At 42.4% G+C, this 13,944-nt stretch overlaps 1 protein-coding gene across 2 annotated transcripts in view; it reads left to right on the top strand.

Moving 5' to 3' along the window:
* The first annotated feature begins 5,551 nt into the window (after positions 1–5,551).
* The window catches only part of LOC115128295 (angiopoietin-1-like), a 57,176-nt gene continuing 48,783 nt past the window's right edge, over positions 5,552–13,944 (top strand). The window contains exon 1 of one of the 2 annotated variants that reach the window (XM_029658014.2): positions 5,552–6,698. In XM_029658014.2, the coding sequence (XP_029513874.1) occupies positions 6,276–6,698 (423 nt within the window). In that variant the 5' untranslated portion in view covers positions 5,552–6,275. The remainder of the gene's footprint in view (positions 6,699–13,944) is intronic. The other variant, XM_029658013.2, reaches the window with a different exon arrangement.

The following is a 13,944-nucleotide window of genomic DNA, read 5'->3' as shown; positions in this document are numbered from 1 at the left end:
CCTCTGGTCTTAAAATTGAATCCCAATGCCCCAGGGCAGTGAAGTGGAAATTGCCCTGCGCAGGGTGCCGTCTTCAAGATGGGATGTTAAACGGGTGTCCTGACTCTCTGTCATTAAAAATCTCATGGCACTTATCGCAAGAGTATGGGGCTATTAACCCCATTGTCCTGGCTAAAATTCTCAACCTGTACCAATTTCCGTCATGGACACCTAAATATTATTATTATTGTTATTATTTACTCAAACACATAGCTACTCACATTCACACCAAGACAAACACACACACATCCTCATTCCCTAATTCTCACCTCACAACCGTCAAGTGTGAAAAGGGAAGTCTGCACGCTGAGTCCTGTCAACACAGCCAGCCATTGTGTGATTTGCTTTTACGGCGTCCTGAGACCACGGAGGGACTCGACTGTGGGCATTTCAGTAGGAGAATATGTAGAGCTCACAGGTCTGCCCTGGACTCAGAACTCCAAACAGGAGAATAATGCACTGTTATGGCCCGCATTAGCACTTGCAATGAATGGCATGGGCGCTGGCGCAGGTTCAGCGTTGCCATGACAAACCTGAGGATTAGGGGCTAAAGCCTCTTCTCTGTCCTCATAGTGTCAGCACCACGGTGGAACTCTGACTGGATTGCACAACTATGTAATTCATTCAAATGTGCCTCGTTAAAGGAGCAGGTAAGTACGAAGGGTCTTAAGCTATTGAAGTGGGTACGAATTAGTTGCTTAAGCCTCTATTGGGAGATAACCCTGAGTTACGTTCAACTCACTTTGTGCATTTTGTGACAGTTTTCTTTCTTCCATAATGTTAAAAAAAACAATGTGCTATTGATGTAGGAGGCAAATGTGAAGACAATGTAATACCTTCATGGCAATTGAAACTTGTCTTTCAGGTATAACAATGCTTTTTTAATGACATTTTTATCTTTTTAAATCTTAATATTTATAGACAATTCAGTAGTCTCGATTTGAATTGTCTTGCATTTACAGTTGAAGTCGGAAGTTTACATACACCTTATCCAACTACATTTAAACTCACGTTTTCACAATTCCTGACATTTAATCCTAGTAGAAATTATCTGTTTTAGGTATGTTAGGATCACCTCTTTATTTTAAGAATGTGAAATGTCAGAATAATAGAGAGAATGATTTATTTCAGCTTTTATTTCTTTCATCACATTCCCGGTGGGTCAGAAGTTAACATACACCCAATTAGTATTTGGTAGCATTGCCGTTAAATTGTTTAACTTGGGTCAAACGTTTCGGGTAACCTTCCACAAGCTTCCCACAACAAGTTGGGCCCATTCCTCCTGACAGTGCTGGTGTAATTGAGTCAGGTTTGTAGGCCTCCTTGCTCCCACACGCTTTTTCAGTTCTGCCCACAAATATTCTATGGGATTGAGGTCAGAGCTTTGTGATGGTCACTCCAATACCTTGATTTTGTTGTCCTTTTTGCCATTTTGGAAGTATGCTTGGGGTCATTGTCCATTTGGAAGACCTATTTGCGACCAAGCTTTAACTTCCTGACTGATATCTTGAGATGTTGCTTCATTATATCCACATAATTTTGCTACCTCATGATGCCATCTATTTTGTGAAGTGATCCAGTCCTTTCTGCAGCAAAGCACCCCCACAACATGATGCTGCCACCCCCGTGCTTCACGGTTGGGATGGTGTTCTTCGGCTTGCAAGCCTCCCCCTTTTTCCTCCGAACATAATCTATGGTCAGTATGGCCAAACAGTTCTATTTTTGTTTCATCAGACCAGAGGATATTTCTCTAAAAAGCACGATCTTTGTTCCCATGTGCAGTTGCAAACCGTAGTCTGGCTTTTTTATGGCTGTTTTGGAGCAGTGGCTTCTTCCTTGCTGAGCGGCCTTTCAGGTTATGTCGATATAGGACTCGTTTTACTGTGGATATAGATACTTTTGTACCTGTTTCCTCCAGCATCTTCACAGGGTCCCTTTGCTGTTGTTCTGAGATTGATTTGTACTTTTCGCACCAAAGTACGTTCATCTCTAGGAGACAGAACGCGTCTCCTTCCCGAGCGGTATGACGGCTGCGTGGTCCCATGGTGTTTATACGGGCATACTATTGTTTGTACAGATGAACGTGGTACCTTCAAGCGTTTGGAAATTGCTCCCAAGGATGAACCAGACTTGTGGAGGTCTACAATTTTCTTTCTGAGGTCTTGGCTGATTTCTTTTGATTTTCTCATGATGTCAAGCAAAGAGGCACTGAGTTTGTAGGTAGGCCTTGAAATACATCCACAGGTACACCTCCAATTGACTCAAATGATGTCAATTAGCCTATCAGAAGCTTCTAAAGCCATGACATAATTTTCTGGAATTTTCCAAGCTGTTTAAAGGCACAGTCAACTAAGTGTATGTAAACTTCTGGAATTTGTGGAGTGGTTGAAAAACAAGTTTTAATGACGCCAACCTTAGTGTATGTAAACTTCCCGACTTCAACTGTATATTTGTCTTGTATGTGTGCACATACATTGATAAAATCAACAGACAACCAAATAAATGTTGCTCATTTCTTTTCCAAAAGCACAACATGAGCCAGATACTGATTCAGAACAGCTGTATTCGGACCTTGAGAAACTGACACAATCCATTCTGTGCTTCATTGCCATAAGTTAGCCATTTTGTCAAAGAAAGTGTTATGGCGAAAGACCAACTTGGGACCTCAACAGTTAGAAAAATGACAGTAGTAGCTTTGAAACCGCGTTTTGTTTTCTCAGTAATGTTTCATGTTTACATTCCTATGAGAATTAAGATCTGAGATTACACAACTCAATTAAGATACAAACAGCTTGCGTGCTATGGAAAGGCAGACAATGGCAATACAAGCTGGAATAAAAGGAAGTTGTTTCTGATATGACCATTTCTACTTCCTCATTTTATAGAGTAGACATGTATTGACTGCATGGCTGCGCATGACTCCAACACCATCATTAAAGTTGCTCCACAGGATTGATTTATATTTTTGCGCGTTGTAATTTCAGAAAATGTCTATAATATATATCTGCTGTTATAGTGGAATGATATTGTTTCACAGTATTACAGTATTGCTACTCATTCAACCACTTATTTCTCCTGCCGGGGTGGAATCTGTTGTCAAAATGTGGCTGTGTTATCTAGTGGAAATTGCTGTGTAATTTCCTGGTTGCAAAAATTAGACACGGTTTGCCCAATTTCAGTTTATGTGAGAAAAGAAGCACTGAATATTGTAGGGAATCGTTGTACCATCTAAATCGTTGTAAATATATTTTCAATAACAAAATGTTCTATTCTTAAAGCTGTTTGAAGCTGCTGGACCAAAACCATTGTCTTAAGGTTGGTGGACCAAAACAAAGTCAGAACAGTTTCCCATTTTGACAACAGATGACTATCCAGTGGGAGAAATCTGACCCCAAGGCGCTACAGAGAGTATTGCTTACTGCCCAGTACATCACTGGGGCCAAGCTCCGAGCGCCTATATGACAGGCGGTGTCAGAGGAAGGCCCTAACAATTGTCACCCAAGCCATAGACTGTTCTCTCTGCTACCGCATAGCAAGTGGTACTCATCCACCAGTCTGGAACCAACAGGACCTACTCCCAAGACACAAGACTGCTAAATAGTTAGTTAAATAGTTCAACCAAATAGCTACCGGGACTGTATTTTGAGTCATCACATACGCTGCTGCTACTGTTTATTATCTATCCTGTTGCCTGGTCACTTTATCCCTACCTATTGTATATGTACATATCTACCTCAATCACCTCGTACCCCTGCACATTGACTTGGTGCTGGTACCCTGTGTATATAGCTAAGTTATCGTTACTCATTGTGTATTTATAACTCATGTTATTATTTTTCTATGATTTCTCTTTTTTTCTTTCTGCGTTGTTGGGAAGGGCCATTAAGTAAGCATTTCACTGTTAGTCTACACCTGTTGTTTATGAACTGTTAGAAGAAAGCCTTTCACTGTTAGTCTACACTTGTTGTTTATGAACTGTTAGAAGAAAGCCTTTCACTGTTAGTCTACACCTGTTGTTTATGAACTGTTAGAAGAAAGCCTTTCACTGTTAGTCTACACCTGTTGTTTATGAACTGTTAGAAGAAAGCCTTTCACTGTTAGTCTACACTTGTTGTTTATGAACTGTTAGAAGAAAGTCTTTCACTGTTAGTCTACACCTGTTGTTTATGAACTGTTAGAAGAAAGCCTTTCACTGTTAGTCTACACCTGTTGTTTATGAACTGTTAGAAGAAAGCCTTTCACTGTTAGTCTACACCTGTTGTTTATGAACTGTTAGAAGAAAGCCTTTCACTGTTAGTCTACACCTGTTGTTTATGAGATGTGACAAATACATTTGATTTGAGAGTGAAAATTGTGAAAATTCCTACATTTTGTAACTTTTGAGATATATAGTTTCTCCTTTTCAGTTTATTGAGAAATAGATGAAATAGATTAACCTTTTTTCAATAATTGAATTGGAAGTCTACTTCCTTTAATTGACTTCCTTCCATTCGAATTGAGCCCAACCCTGGGCTGTGGACTGTTTGATAGTATATCTTATTTGACAGCATGGCATTTAAGCTCATGTTTATGGCAATGCTAGTAGTTTTGATTTAATACACTCAAGAACTCCCTGGTTCATTTGGACTTTGTAACAGGACACCCATGTTTTAGGACACCAGCGAAGTTCATCAACTGTACCCAGTTTTCCCAGAAATGTTTGCACATGCTTCGTGTCTTGAGTAGCCAGGGTTTGTTATCTTGGGTCTCCTCCATGCATTAACTCACACACCCCTCCTTCTCCCACACTGTGAGCCCAACATTAGGTTGTATCCACTATCACAGAATACACACACTTTATCACACACACATCAGGGTGGTTTGGACCACAGTGAAGTGATGAGGGCCTGGTCATCTCTATCTGTTGATAGCCTTCCCTGAATCATAAGGATGTCAGGACACTGTCCATAATAGGGACTTGACCTTTGACCCTGGGCCTTTCACCACACTATTCCCTCGGCTTCCCTTGCTGGCTGCCGATGAAGACATTCCTCTACTTTTGGATTTCGGTTTTGTTTTCCTTAAAACACGGAGACCTCTCCCGGATTGGTATTTTGACAGCTTTCGCAGAGTTTCGCACCATGTTGTGGCTATTTTTGGTGAGAGGAGAAGAATTACATTAGATATGATATATCACTTCACTCAATATGTTAAAGTATGTAAACATTGAATTCTCTTACCACCTAAATGGGATAAAACTCGATTTACTAAAAACCATGGAAATACAACACAGCATTGTGAACCCCTGTGTTATATCGTTGAGTGTTATATAGTTGAGTGGTGGACAGTGAGAATCCTGTGGCATCTGCTGTGTACTGTAGTGCAGGGGAGACGGGAACAGACTGAGTGTGTACAGGGGCAGGGCTACCACACAAGCCTCAGGTCAGAGAGCGTGTAAACCAATCCTCGCAGTCTGAGCACATCCTCTGTGCTTGGGGTCCCTCTCTGCCTTACACACACACACACACACACACACACACACACACACACACACACACACACACACACACACACACACACACACACACACACACACACACACACGAGGGAGAGAGAGAGAGAGAGCGACTCGTCCATAAACACACATTCCTCTGCAGACTCTGTGAGGGGCAGGCTCAGAGTGTGCTGGAAGCCTGGTGCTGTTCTTTAGTGAGCCTCGCTCCAGTCGTTTAGTCACACAGGGAAACCAGAGTAGAGACGGAGGAGGAAGAGCAAAGCAGTCACACAAGAGGAGGTCTGACGACACCATCCGTATGCACTGACCCTTGTATTTAACACATGTAGACATTGACACAGTGCATTGATACACTGCATTGATACAGTGTAAAAAAGGACCATCTATATAAACACACAAGCTGTCACGGCGCAACACGTGTATGCGGCGAGCCCTGGACGACTGGACTTCTGGCTGACTTCTGACCGGACACATAGCGCTCCAGCAGCCCATTACAAGAGTGTGTGTGTAAGTGTGTGTGTACGTGTGTGTGAGCACACCGGAGATGCCCTCCAGACCTTCTCACAGTAGGAGGTCCAGCACGGGGATGGATGACACGTGTTCTACATCGACTGGGATCCGTACAGCCTTCTGATCCACTAAAAGAAATACTGGCCCAAGACCGACCGCTGAACAGACGAAAAGTCATCCAGAAGCCAACGATAAAAGGACTTTACTTTTTTAACCTTTCCTCCAGGCTGGAATGATGTTGTGGAACAAGTTTGCCTGCCACTTGCTTTCGTTGGCAGCCCTACTGGTGGCTGTGGGCTGCAGTGGGGGGGAGCATAGAAAAGGGACAGATGGCAGTGCCAGCGGCGCAGGACAGGGCAGCACAGGTGGCAGCACGGGTAGCAGCAGCAGCAGCAGCGGTAGTAGTAGTGAAAGTAGTAGCAGCAGTAATCGGAGGTACCACAGAGTCCAGCATGGGCAGTGCACCTACACCTTTATCCTACCTGAGGGCGACAGCAGCGGAGGGAATTCGTGCCGACAAGGGAAAGCAGCGACACAGTTTAACAGCGCCAATGCGCTGCAGAGAGACGCTCCACCCCTGGAACAGGACTTCGCTTCCCAGAAGATCCAACACCTGGAGCACGTCATGGAGAACTACACTCAGTGGCTGCAGAAGGTAAGGGAGAAGTGGTCATAGTCGAAAGCTTGTGCAGGTGTCCTTTTATGTTTACTTTCTGAGTATGCATTGAAGCGGTCTGTGTTTACGCAAAGGCTGTGTTGTTGTGTCTGGCTCTGATGTTTTTTTTTTTTTGTGACCCCTTTAAATGTATGAGCGTTTGAGAGTGATGTTCTCCGGCTTTCAATTGGAGTTTCCTCGTGGTTGTCTTAATGAAAGTTCTTACAGTATTGTCAGGGATACATCTGTGCGCTCTATGGCTGGAGCTGTGTGCCACGACTCTGGTATTCATGGTTTAAGATCTTGGAGAGGGTCTTGAATTGATGAATGATTATTATGACAAATGTAAAACTGTGAACAAATCTCATGAGGAATCTAGTTAAAAGCCTTTGTCCCATACCGACAAAATAACCAACATCCCATAAACAATTTACATCCACAAAGCTGTTTTGTTACGTAACTGTATATATTAACCACTGATCTATTTGCGTAAGATTCGTGTTTGGTACTTCTCTGAAAAACTCTGTGCTCCCTGAGCACAATTCCACAGATGTCAAGTTACGTTCCACGCTGCATCCGTCACGATGCGTGGTCGTAATATGTCAGTCCTCCAGAGTTCTCCAGTGTGCTGTCTCTTTAATGACAGGAAGCCTGTAAGGACCACTGCTAGAGTACGACGGAAGAATGCTCCCTCTATGTACCGCCACCCAGGACTTTCCATTAGTCCACAGTCTAAGCTTTAGAATATAAAGAAAGCGAGTTCATGGAATCATCAGATATTTTCTATAAGTGAAGGATTTACTAACATGAAAGACATCAAAATAAAAATACATGGGAAAACGTACTGATTATTGGGAATAGATTAGTTAAAGGGAATAGATCTTCCATTTTCTGATCTGTATCTTTTGCCTTGCAATTTTGTGTATACATCTTTATTTCAAAGCTCTGTACATTTTTCCATGGGTAACCTTCGAATTGGATTTTCAACAGGCAAGGGCAGATTTACAATTGGGTAAGCTACACTATTGCGGGAAACAGAAATAATGATTTTGCAATGCAGTGCTCATTGAATTCAACTGGGAATGCAATCAACCAACAAATATACTTGTCGATAGGCTTGCCAAGAATTGTAGGCAAGGGAACTAAGCAAATGTACTCTCTATCAGGGGTTTAAGAGACAGATGCCTGTGGTGCATACGAGTCCTCTCATCCTTTTCCTCCAACTTGTAAAGCCAGTCAGGTGTTTATGACCAGGAATATGGTTTCACTGTGACGTTAATGAATTGTGAAGTCATCACTGATACCACTTGGCAACTGAATTGTTAATCTTAGACTCCTTTATCTTTGAAAAGATAAACTATCTCTCTGAAATGAATACATGAGTCAAATAAACAAACTCTACATTCGGAAAAGCAGCTCTGCTGTACTTTTCACAATAATGTGACTTTGCAAGGAGATTAGGAGGGCCAATCTATGATGAATTGCTTATAAACACACAATCCTTTATTTTTGTCTGTAAAATGTTGGCACAAAGTGAACAAATAATTGCACGTAATGCACAATAGATTTGATAGTTTTCTCTGGAATTGTGGGATTAATTTAACTGAGCATCATCAATACCCGTTAGCGTGCTGGGGTCTCTGCTCACTAGTAATTGGAGCACCATCTTAAAAGCTATTGGGGGCAAGTTTCTCAACGGTATTACAGCTTTTCATCTACCTCCGAAATGTATTCTTTCCAGTCCTCTGGTTGTGAGAAATGGTCGTTCTTTATAAATGACCCAACATTTCATTCCAATGAACTGTTGGTTGAGTTTGTAGTTAGGAAAGTAGGAGAGATGTTATTGCTTCTTACTGTATGTTGTATATCACACTAGTAAAGCACAAACATAAGAGGTATGCACATATCAATTCCCAAATAAATTGGTTGGCTTTTGCTCAGAAACTACACACATCACTATACATCACTATACATTTATCTCGTATCTGGGAAGAGGAATTTCAGTGGTAAAAACTGCTCGAAAACTTGAGATAAGCTGTGGGCTGTAAATGGTTGTGGGAATGATGACCTATATAAATTAAGAAAAACTATTGGCATGCAAAAGATTGTTCCGTGGAGAAAAATTATATCACATAATGAGGACTGTGATTATACATTGTAAAAAAACAAAAAAAACAATGTTGATTCAATGTACAATTGTAACGCAAGCAGTTGCAATAGGATTGTGAGTTTGCTCAACAAAATAACATTGATGTTAATTCAATGTGCAATTATAAGTCAACCAGCTGCATTAGGATTGTGAGTTTGCTCAACATTTGGGCACATTTGACCTTATAGCTGAACCAACTTTGAGCAGAGCAAATTCTTGTCCTTTTGAAGTCCAATCAACTCGCGGAATAAGGCTGATTAAGCAAGTTGGCTTCTTTTTTTTTAACAGTGTAGGACTAATGTAAGGTCACCCTAAGTAAAAAGGAGTCTGAGATGAAATCACATGGACATGGACATTGAATCATATTGATATAGGTACTTCGACAGTCCATGATGGTACTATATAAACAGTACAAGCAGCAATTGTAGACTGAATTCTAGACTTAATGAGACCGTTGGAATAACTTTTTTTACTCATCTGCCATCACCACTAATACCATCGTGTTTCTTCCCCGACACATTTGCATTCTCTGCAGACCTCTGACATTTTTTAATCTTAAGGGGTAAAAAAAACAAAGGGGAAACCAAAAAAAATCCTGCATCCAGCACGTCTTCAATATTCTGAAAGAACAATATGCAATAATCTTGTCAACAGTTGATTGACAATAGAAAGTGACAGTAACCAGTGGACACCAACATAATAAGAATTAGGGGAGATGTTTTAAGAGGCAGCACACAGTGATAATTCAGCCCAATTACGGAGGTGCGGAAACATCAGGATGCAGTTAACATTTCTCATCAAACAGAGGATTAAGTGTCCCAGCCAGTCAATCTGTCTTAATCACGTAAGCCTTGACTGCTTGTCAAGAGGAGAGCTGTCCCTAATGCTACTCCAGCCACCACTGATGAAAGAATCCACAAAGGATACCACACACTCCTCGATGCATGGGCGCCTTAACTTGTTGGGGGGTAGATGCAGCAAACAGCTGTTCAGGAATTATTAGGCCGCCCCAATCTTTCCCCTCCGTGGAAGTCTGGTCGGCCCAGGGAAGAGCAGGCACTGATAACATTCCTGCGCAGTCAAAGGTGGCTTCTGTTTGTCCAAGGATTACTTCCCCGGCAGGCCTGTAAAGAAGGGGGAATTGGACCAGATTGCCTGTGATCTTTGGGTATTTGTTGCTGGAAAGTAGCCAATTAATGCATCCCCACTCCATTCCATCACTGCCTGGTTTGTGAAAGTGTGCATGTTCAGTTGTAGAAGAGAGATCATCGAGTTTGCCTTTTAACGACAAACAAAAAACATGAAATCAAAGTTAAAATAACATTGGGTGATATGTTTCGTATCACTCAGCCGATCACTTCCAGATGCATTCAACGTTTGAATGATATAAATCAGCTACGGGAGAGATACACTCAAGATCCCCTTTCCACTTCCTCAATAATTCAAGGACAACTCAAGTCATTGAAACTTGGACCAAGGTCCATTTCAAGGAGCCAAAAAGAAATCCTTGCTCCCCAGGAGTGAAAGTGATAGATCTTCACACGTTCACTTTAGTGCCGAGCGTAGAAAGGGTTTCAAACCAATGTTTCTTCAGAGGGAGGCATTGCCAGAATAAGCTGTTGAAGTTAAAAGAGGAGAGATGATATCAGTGTTCACAGTGCTATCCCTGTGAATTTCCCATTGCTCTGCCTGTTAGTGTAATCAGGATGCACAACATGGGTAGTTCCTAGTTTCCCTTCACCCCTTGGGGTTAATACAGCAAAAAGGGGGAATATTTCTTAACGCTATCAGAAGGCCACACAGCCTGCCTAAAGAGCCAAGGAAAGACTAAGCTATTTTAGGGGTGACTTCCTCTGTATCAAAGCTTCTTTTTGCAAATAACGCGGGCCAAAACAAACAAATCGGACGATGCAGCGAGCTACTGGACGCACAACAGACTGAGAAGCGCTTCCTTCCTGTCCCTTGCAGAAGTTGCAAGACCAGGAAAATAGCAGAAGGGGCTGTTGTACTCTGCTACTGCTTCCATAGATGAATCTTTGCCTCACTGGCACTAGCAGAGAAGGTGGAAAAGAGAACAGAGCTTCTTTACAGCATGTTAAGGGGATAGATAAGGAAGTCCATTACAATGTCACAGTATTCCCACATGGATGTGAACATTGAGGCCGACATGGTTATTGTTATTTTCAGGAAATGGGCATTTAGTATGTTTGTCACGGTCAATATGGCAGCTCACTTAGTATCAAACTCTTTTCCCAGAAGTCGTATTTCATTGTGGTCGTTAGCTTCGAACCTGTTAGAACTTTTTGGGCAGAAAAGTATTTTTAACTTTACACCATGGTTACGCAACCAAAGTGAATAGGGGAGGTTTTTAATGCCCGCGGTCTTAAGAGTCTCTCCAGTTTCTCTTGAGTCTCTCTGAGGCATCATGTGTACATGTGGTTAAACTCCCATCATTCATTTCAATGAATTAACCTCCAGTGGGCTCTTGGTACAGGATTTACCTAGCTTTAATTGCAATGTTATTTTTGTATTTGCAAAGACATTTTACTTACTGCTCTGCACTCCCCAGTATATGTGTGAAATCATTTGAGAACGTCCTGTATTATGTTTGGGTTTCCGAGTATATTCACTTCTTCAATGGAACACATTTTTCTTCCTGGGATTACCACAGGTATTATAAATAAGAGAGAGTGTGCTGCAGCATGTCACTCAGGTGATATAGAGAGCTTTACCATCGGCCTATACTGTATGTCAGGGGAACTGATATTTGGATACTTCCGTTCTCGTACTTCCGACATTTGACCTCGTTTTGAGTAATGGTTCAGTATGGTGTGCCTGTATAAGGAATTAACATACCTTGGGTGGCAGGTAGCCTTGCGGTTAAGAGCGTAGGACCAGTGATTGAAAGGCCGCTGGTTCAAATCCCTGAGCCGACTAGGTAAAACATTTGCCGATGTGCCCTTGAGCAAGGCGATTTAACCATCATTGCTCCTGTAAGTGCCTCTCGATAAGAGTGTCTGCTAAAGTCTCAGTCGTCGCGCTTGTCTTTAGAAGTTATAGCTCGCAAGCATTGCCAAACGTACAGCATACAGTGCGAAGCCTGTATGGGTGAGTGATTCTGACCCAAATATAAGATAGTAGCCATTGTGGAATATTATACAACACTATAAAAACGGATTGTTCGGTCAGTGGTCCAATAAATGCTGCTATCACAGTGTACTACAATATATCGTTGAAATCCAGCTGTGATTTGAAAGAACCCAATGGTATATCACTGCTCTCTATTATTTATACAAGACATAGACTATAACTCATGTCCAAATTTCTCTGGCTTGTTAAGTTTCTGTCATATTTCTCTGAACTGTCCATCGGGGAGCCCGTTTGGGTTCATTTCAGCCCTGTAAAATTCCACGAGGCCCTACAAGACTCTGCCTTTATATAAATGTGTACCTTCAAATTCTACAGCTGTGTTTTCTTCCAGGGACAGCGATCACAGGAAAGATATGCGGGCCTATGCTTTCTACTTCTGTTTACTGGCAGGCGGCGGGAATGGAAGGAACGTACAGTAATGTAGTGCCGTTATTTCTTTCTTTTTCGGGTCCAGCCAATCTTCAAGTTCGGCGTAGCATTTATCCTCTACAAATTCCCCATCGGGATCCTGTTCCATCTGACAATTATTCATCTGAGAGATAAGGCTGACTGCGTGGAGTTCGGGGGAATTCCTGAAACATCCCAAAACACTGCCATTAAGCCCTTTACTCCCCTTCGAGGTTGTGTCCTACAGATGTTGCATTGTGAGCGGTTGCTTTCGTCTGTCAGCACTGGGGCCACTTGCCAAAGTTCCAAAGGACACCATTTCACCTCATTTGAGAGTTCAGCTTCTTCAACTTTTCCATGATTACATATCAAAACATCACAACATTGGTGATGAAAGAGAGCAATGGAATAGTTTCTGTCAAAGTGAAAGGCTTCGAATAAACAAACAGAACAGCAGATAAATAACAGGTCATGAAAGCACCCGCCGTGTGGGGAAACAAAATGAAGAGAAGCAAGTGAAGGTGGGGAGAGAGGGAAAGAGTGTGGGAGATATTGGGTAACAGATAAGCAGTTTCACTCCCTCACAGCCGGAGTTGGATCAGTAAATGAAGAATAGGCGAGCTTTCCTTCTCTTACTCTGTTCTTGTTGTGATCTGGGCCAATCGCACATCAGGCTTCATGTCACACTTTGCAATAACCTCAGTCATTTCTTTGTTCTGTCTTTGGTGTTGGTGAGGCGTAGGGAAAAGTTGCTTGATGAATAATTCTTTGTAGTCCACATCTCATGATATATTAACATACGGTCTGGAACTGCACAACATGGTCGGCCACTCACGACTCCTCCCAGTGCGGTGGGTGGTTTTGTCTTGTGTGTGGGACGTGTTTGAGTCCCAGGTTAACGGTTTAGAGCTGTGATCGGCGTGGCACCTCATCCACACCCCTCACACACACACACACACACACACATACACAGACCCAACATAGGAACAGCTCTGGAGAATATCTTAAACCTGTCCAGCACTGTGTTTGCCTTGTCTGGGACCCAAGCCAGGTTTCTCACATTCCACACAATACCAGGGCTGTGGCTGGCAGAGCCAACTGGAGATGACTGGTGAAGATGTCGATAGTGTGCTTGCCCCCCCCCCCCTTCCCCTTTTCTTCCCTGTCACTTCATTTTCGACCTCTGCTTAAAATAGGAGTCAAAGGTCAATCCACCTTACACCCTGACCTTTTAGAGAATAACTGTACTAAATGTAGCCTCAATTACCCTTATGATAGAGCCCTAGCAAGCTTTGTTGGGTCAGGATAAGACCGACCTCTTGTACTATGATACTGTAAGTGTTTCTAGTAAAGTGCAGGGATAAAGGGATCGTTTCAACAAGAGGTGTAACTGTTGTCGAGGGTAGAAATTCAGTCACTACCAGACTGATGCGGACCACGACCAGAGAATCACTCAACAAAGACAGCCCCAGAACACATGCCTGTAGCTGGAAAACGAATGGAGCTTTACGCCTGTTTACTCATAAATGGGTGCAGATGTTTGTTTGAGTGGACTTTACT

This window comes from Oncorhynchus nerka, linkage group LG4 (assembly GCF_034236695.1).
Source record: "Oncorhynchus nerka isolate Pitt River linkage group LG4, Oner_Uvic_2.0, whole genome shotgun sequence".
Classification (NCBI taxonomy): Eukaryota; Metazoa; Chordata; class Actinopteri; order Salmoniformes; family Salmonidae; genus Oncorhynchus; species Oncorhynchus nerka.
This window is presented reverse-complemented; position numbering and strand designations above follow the sequence as displayed.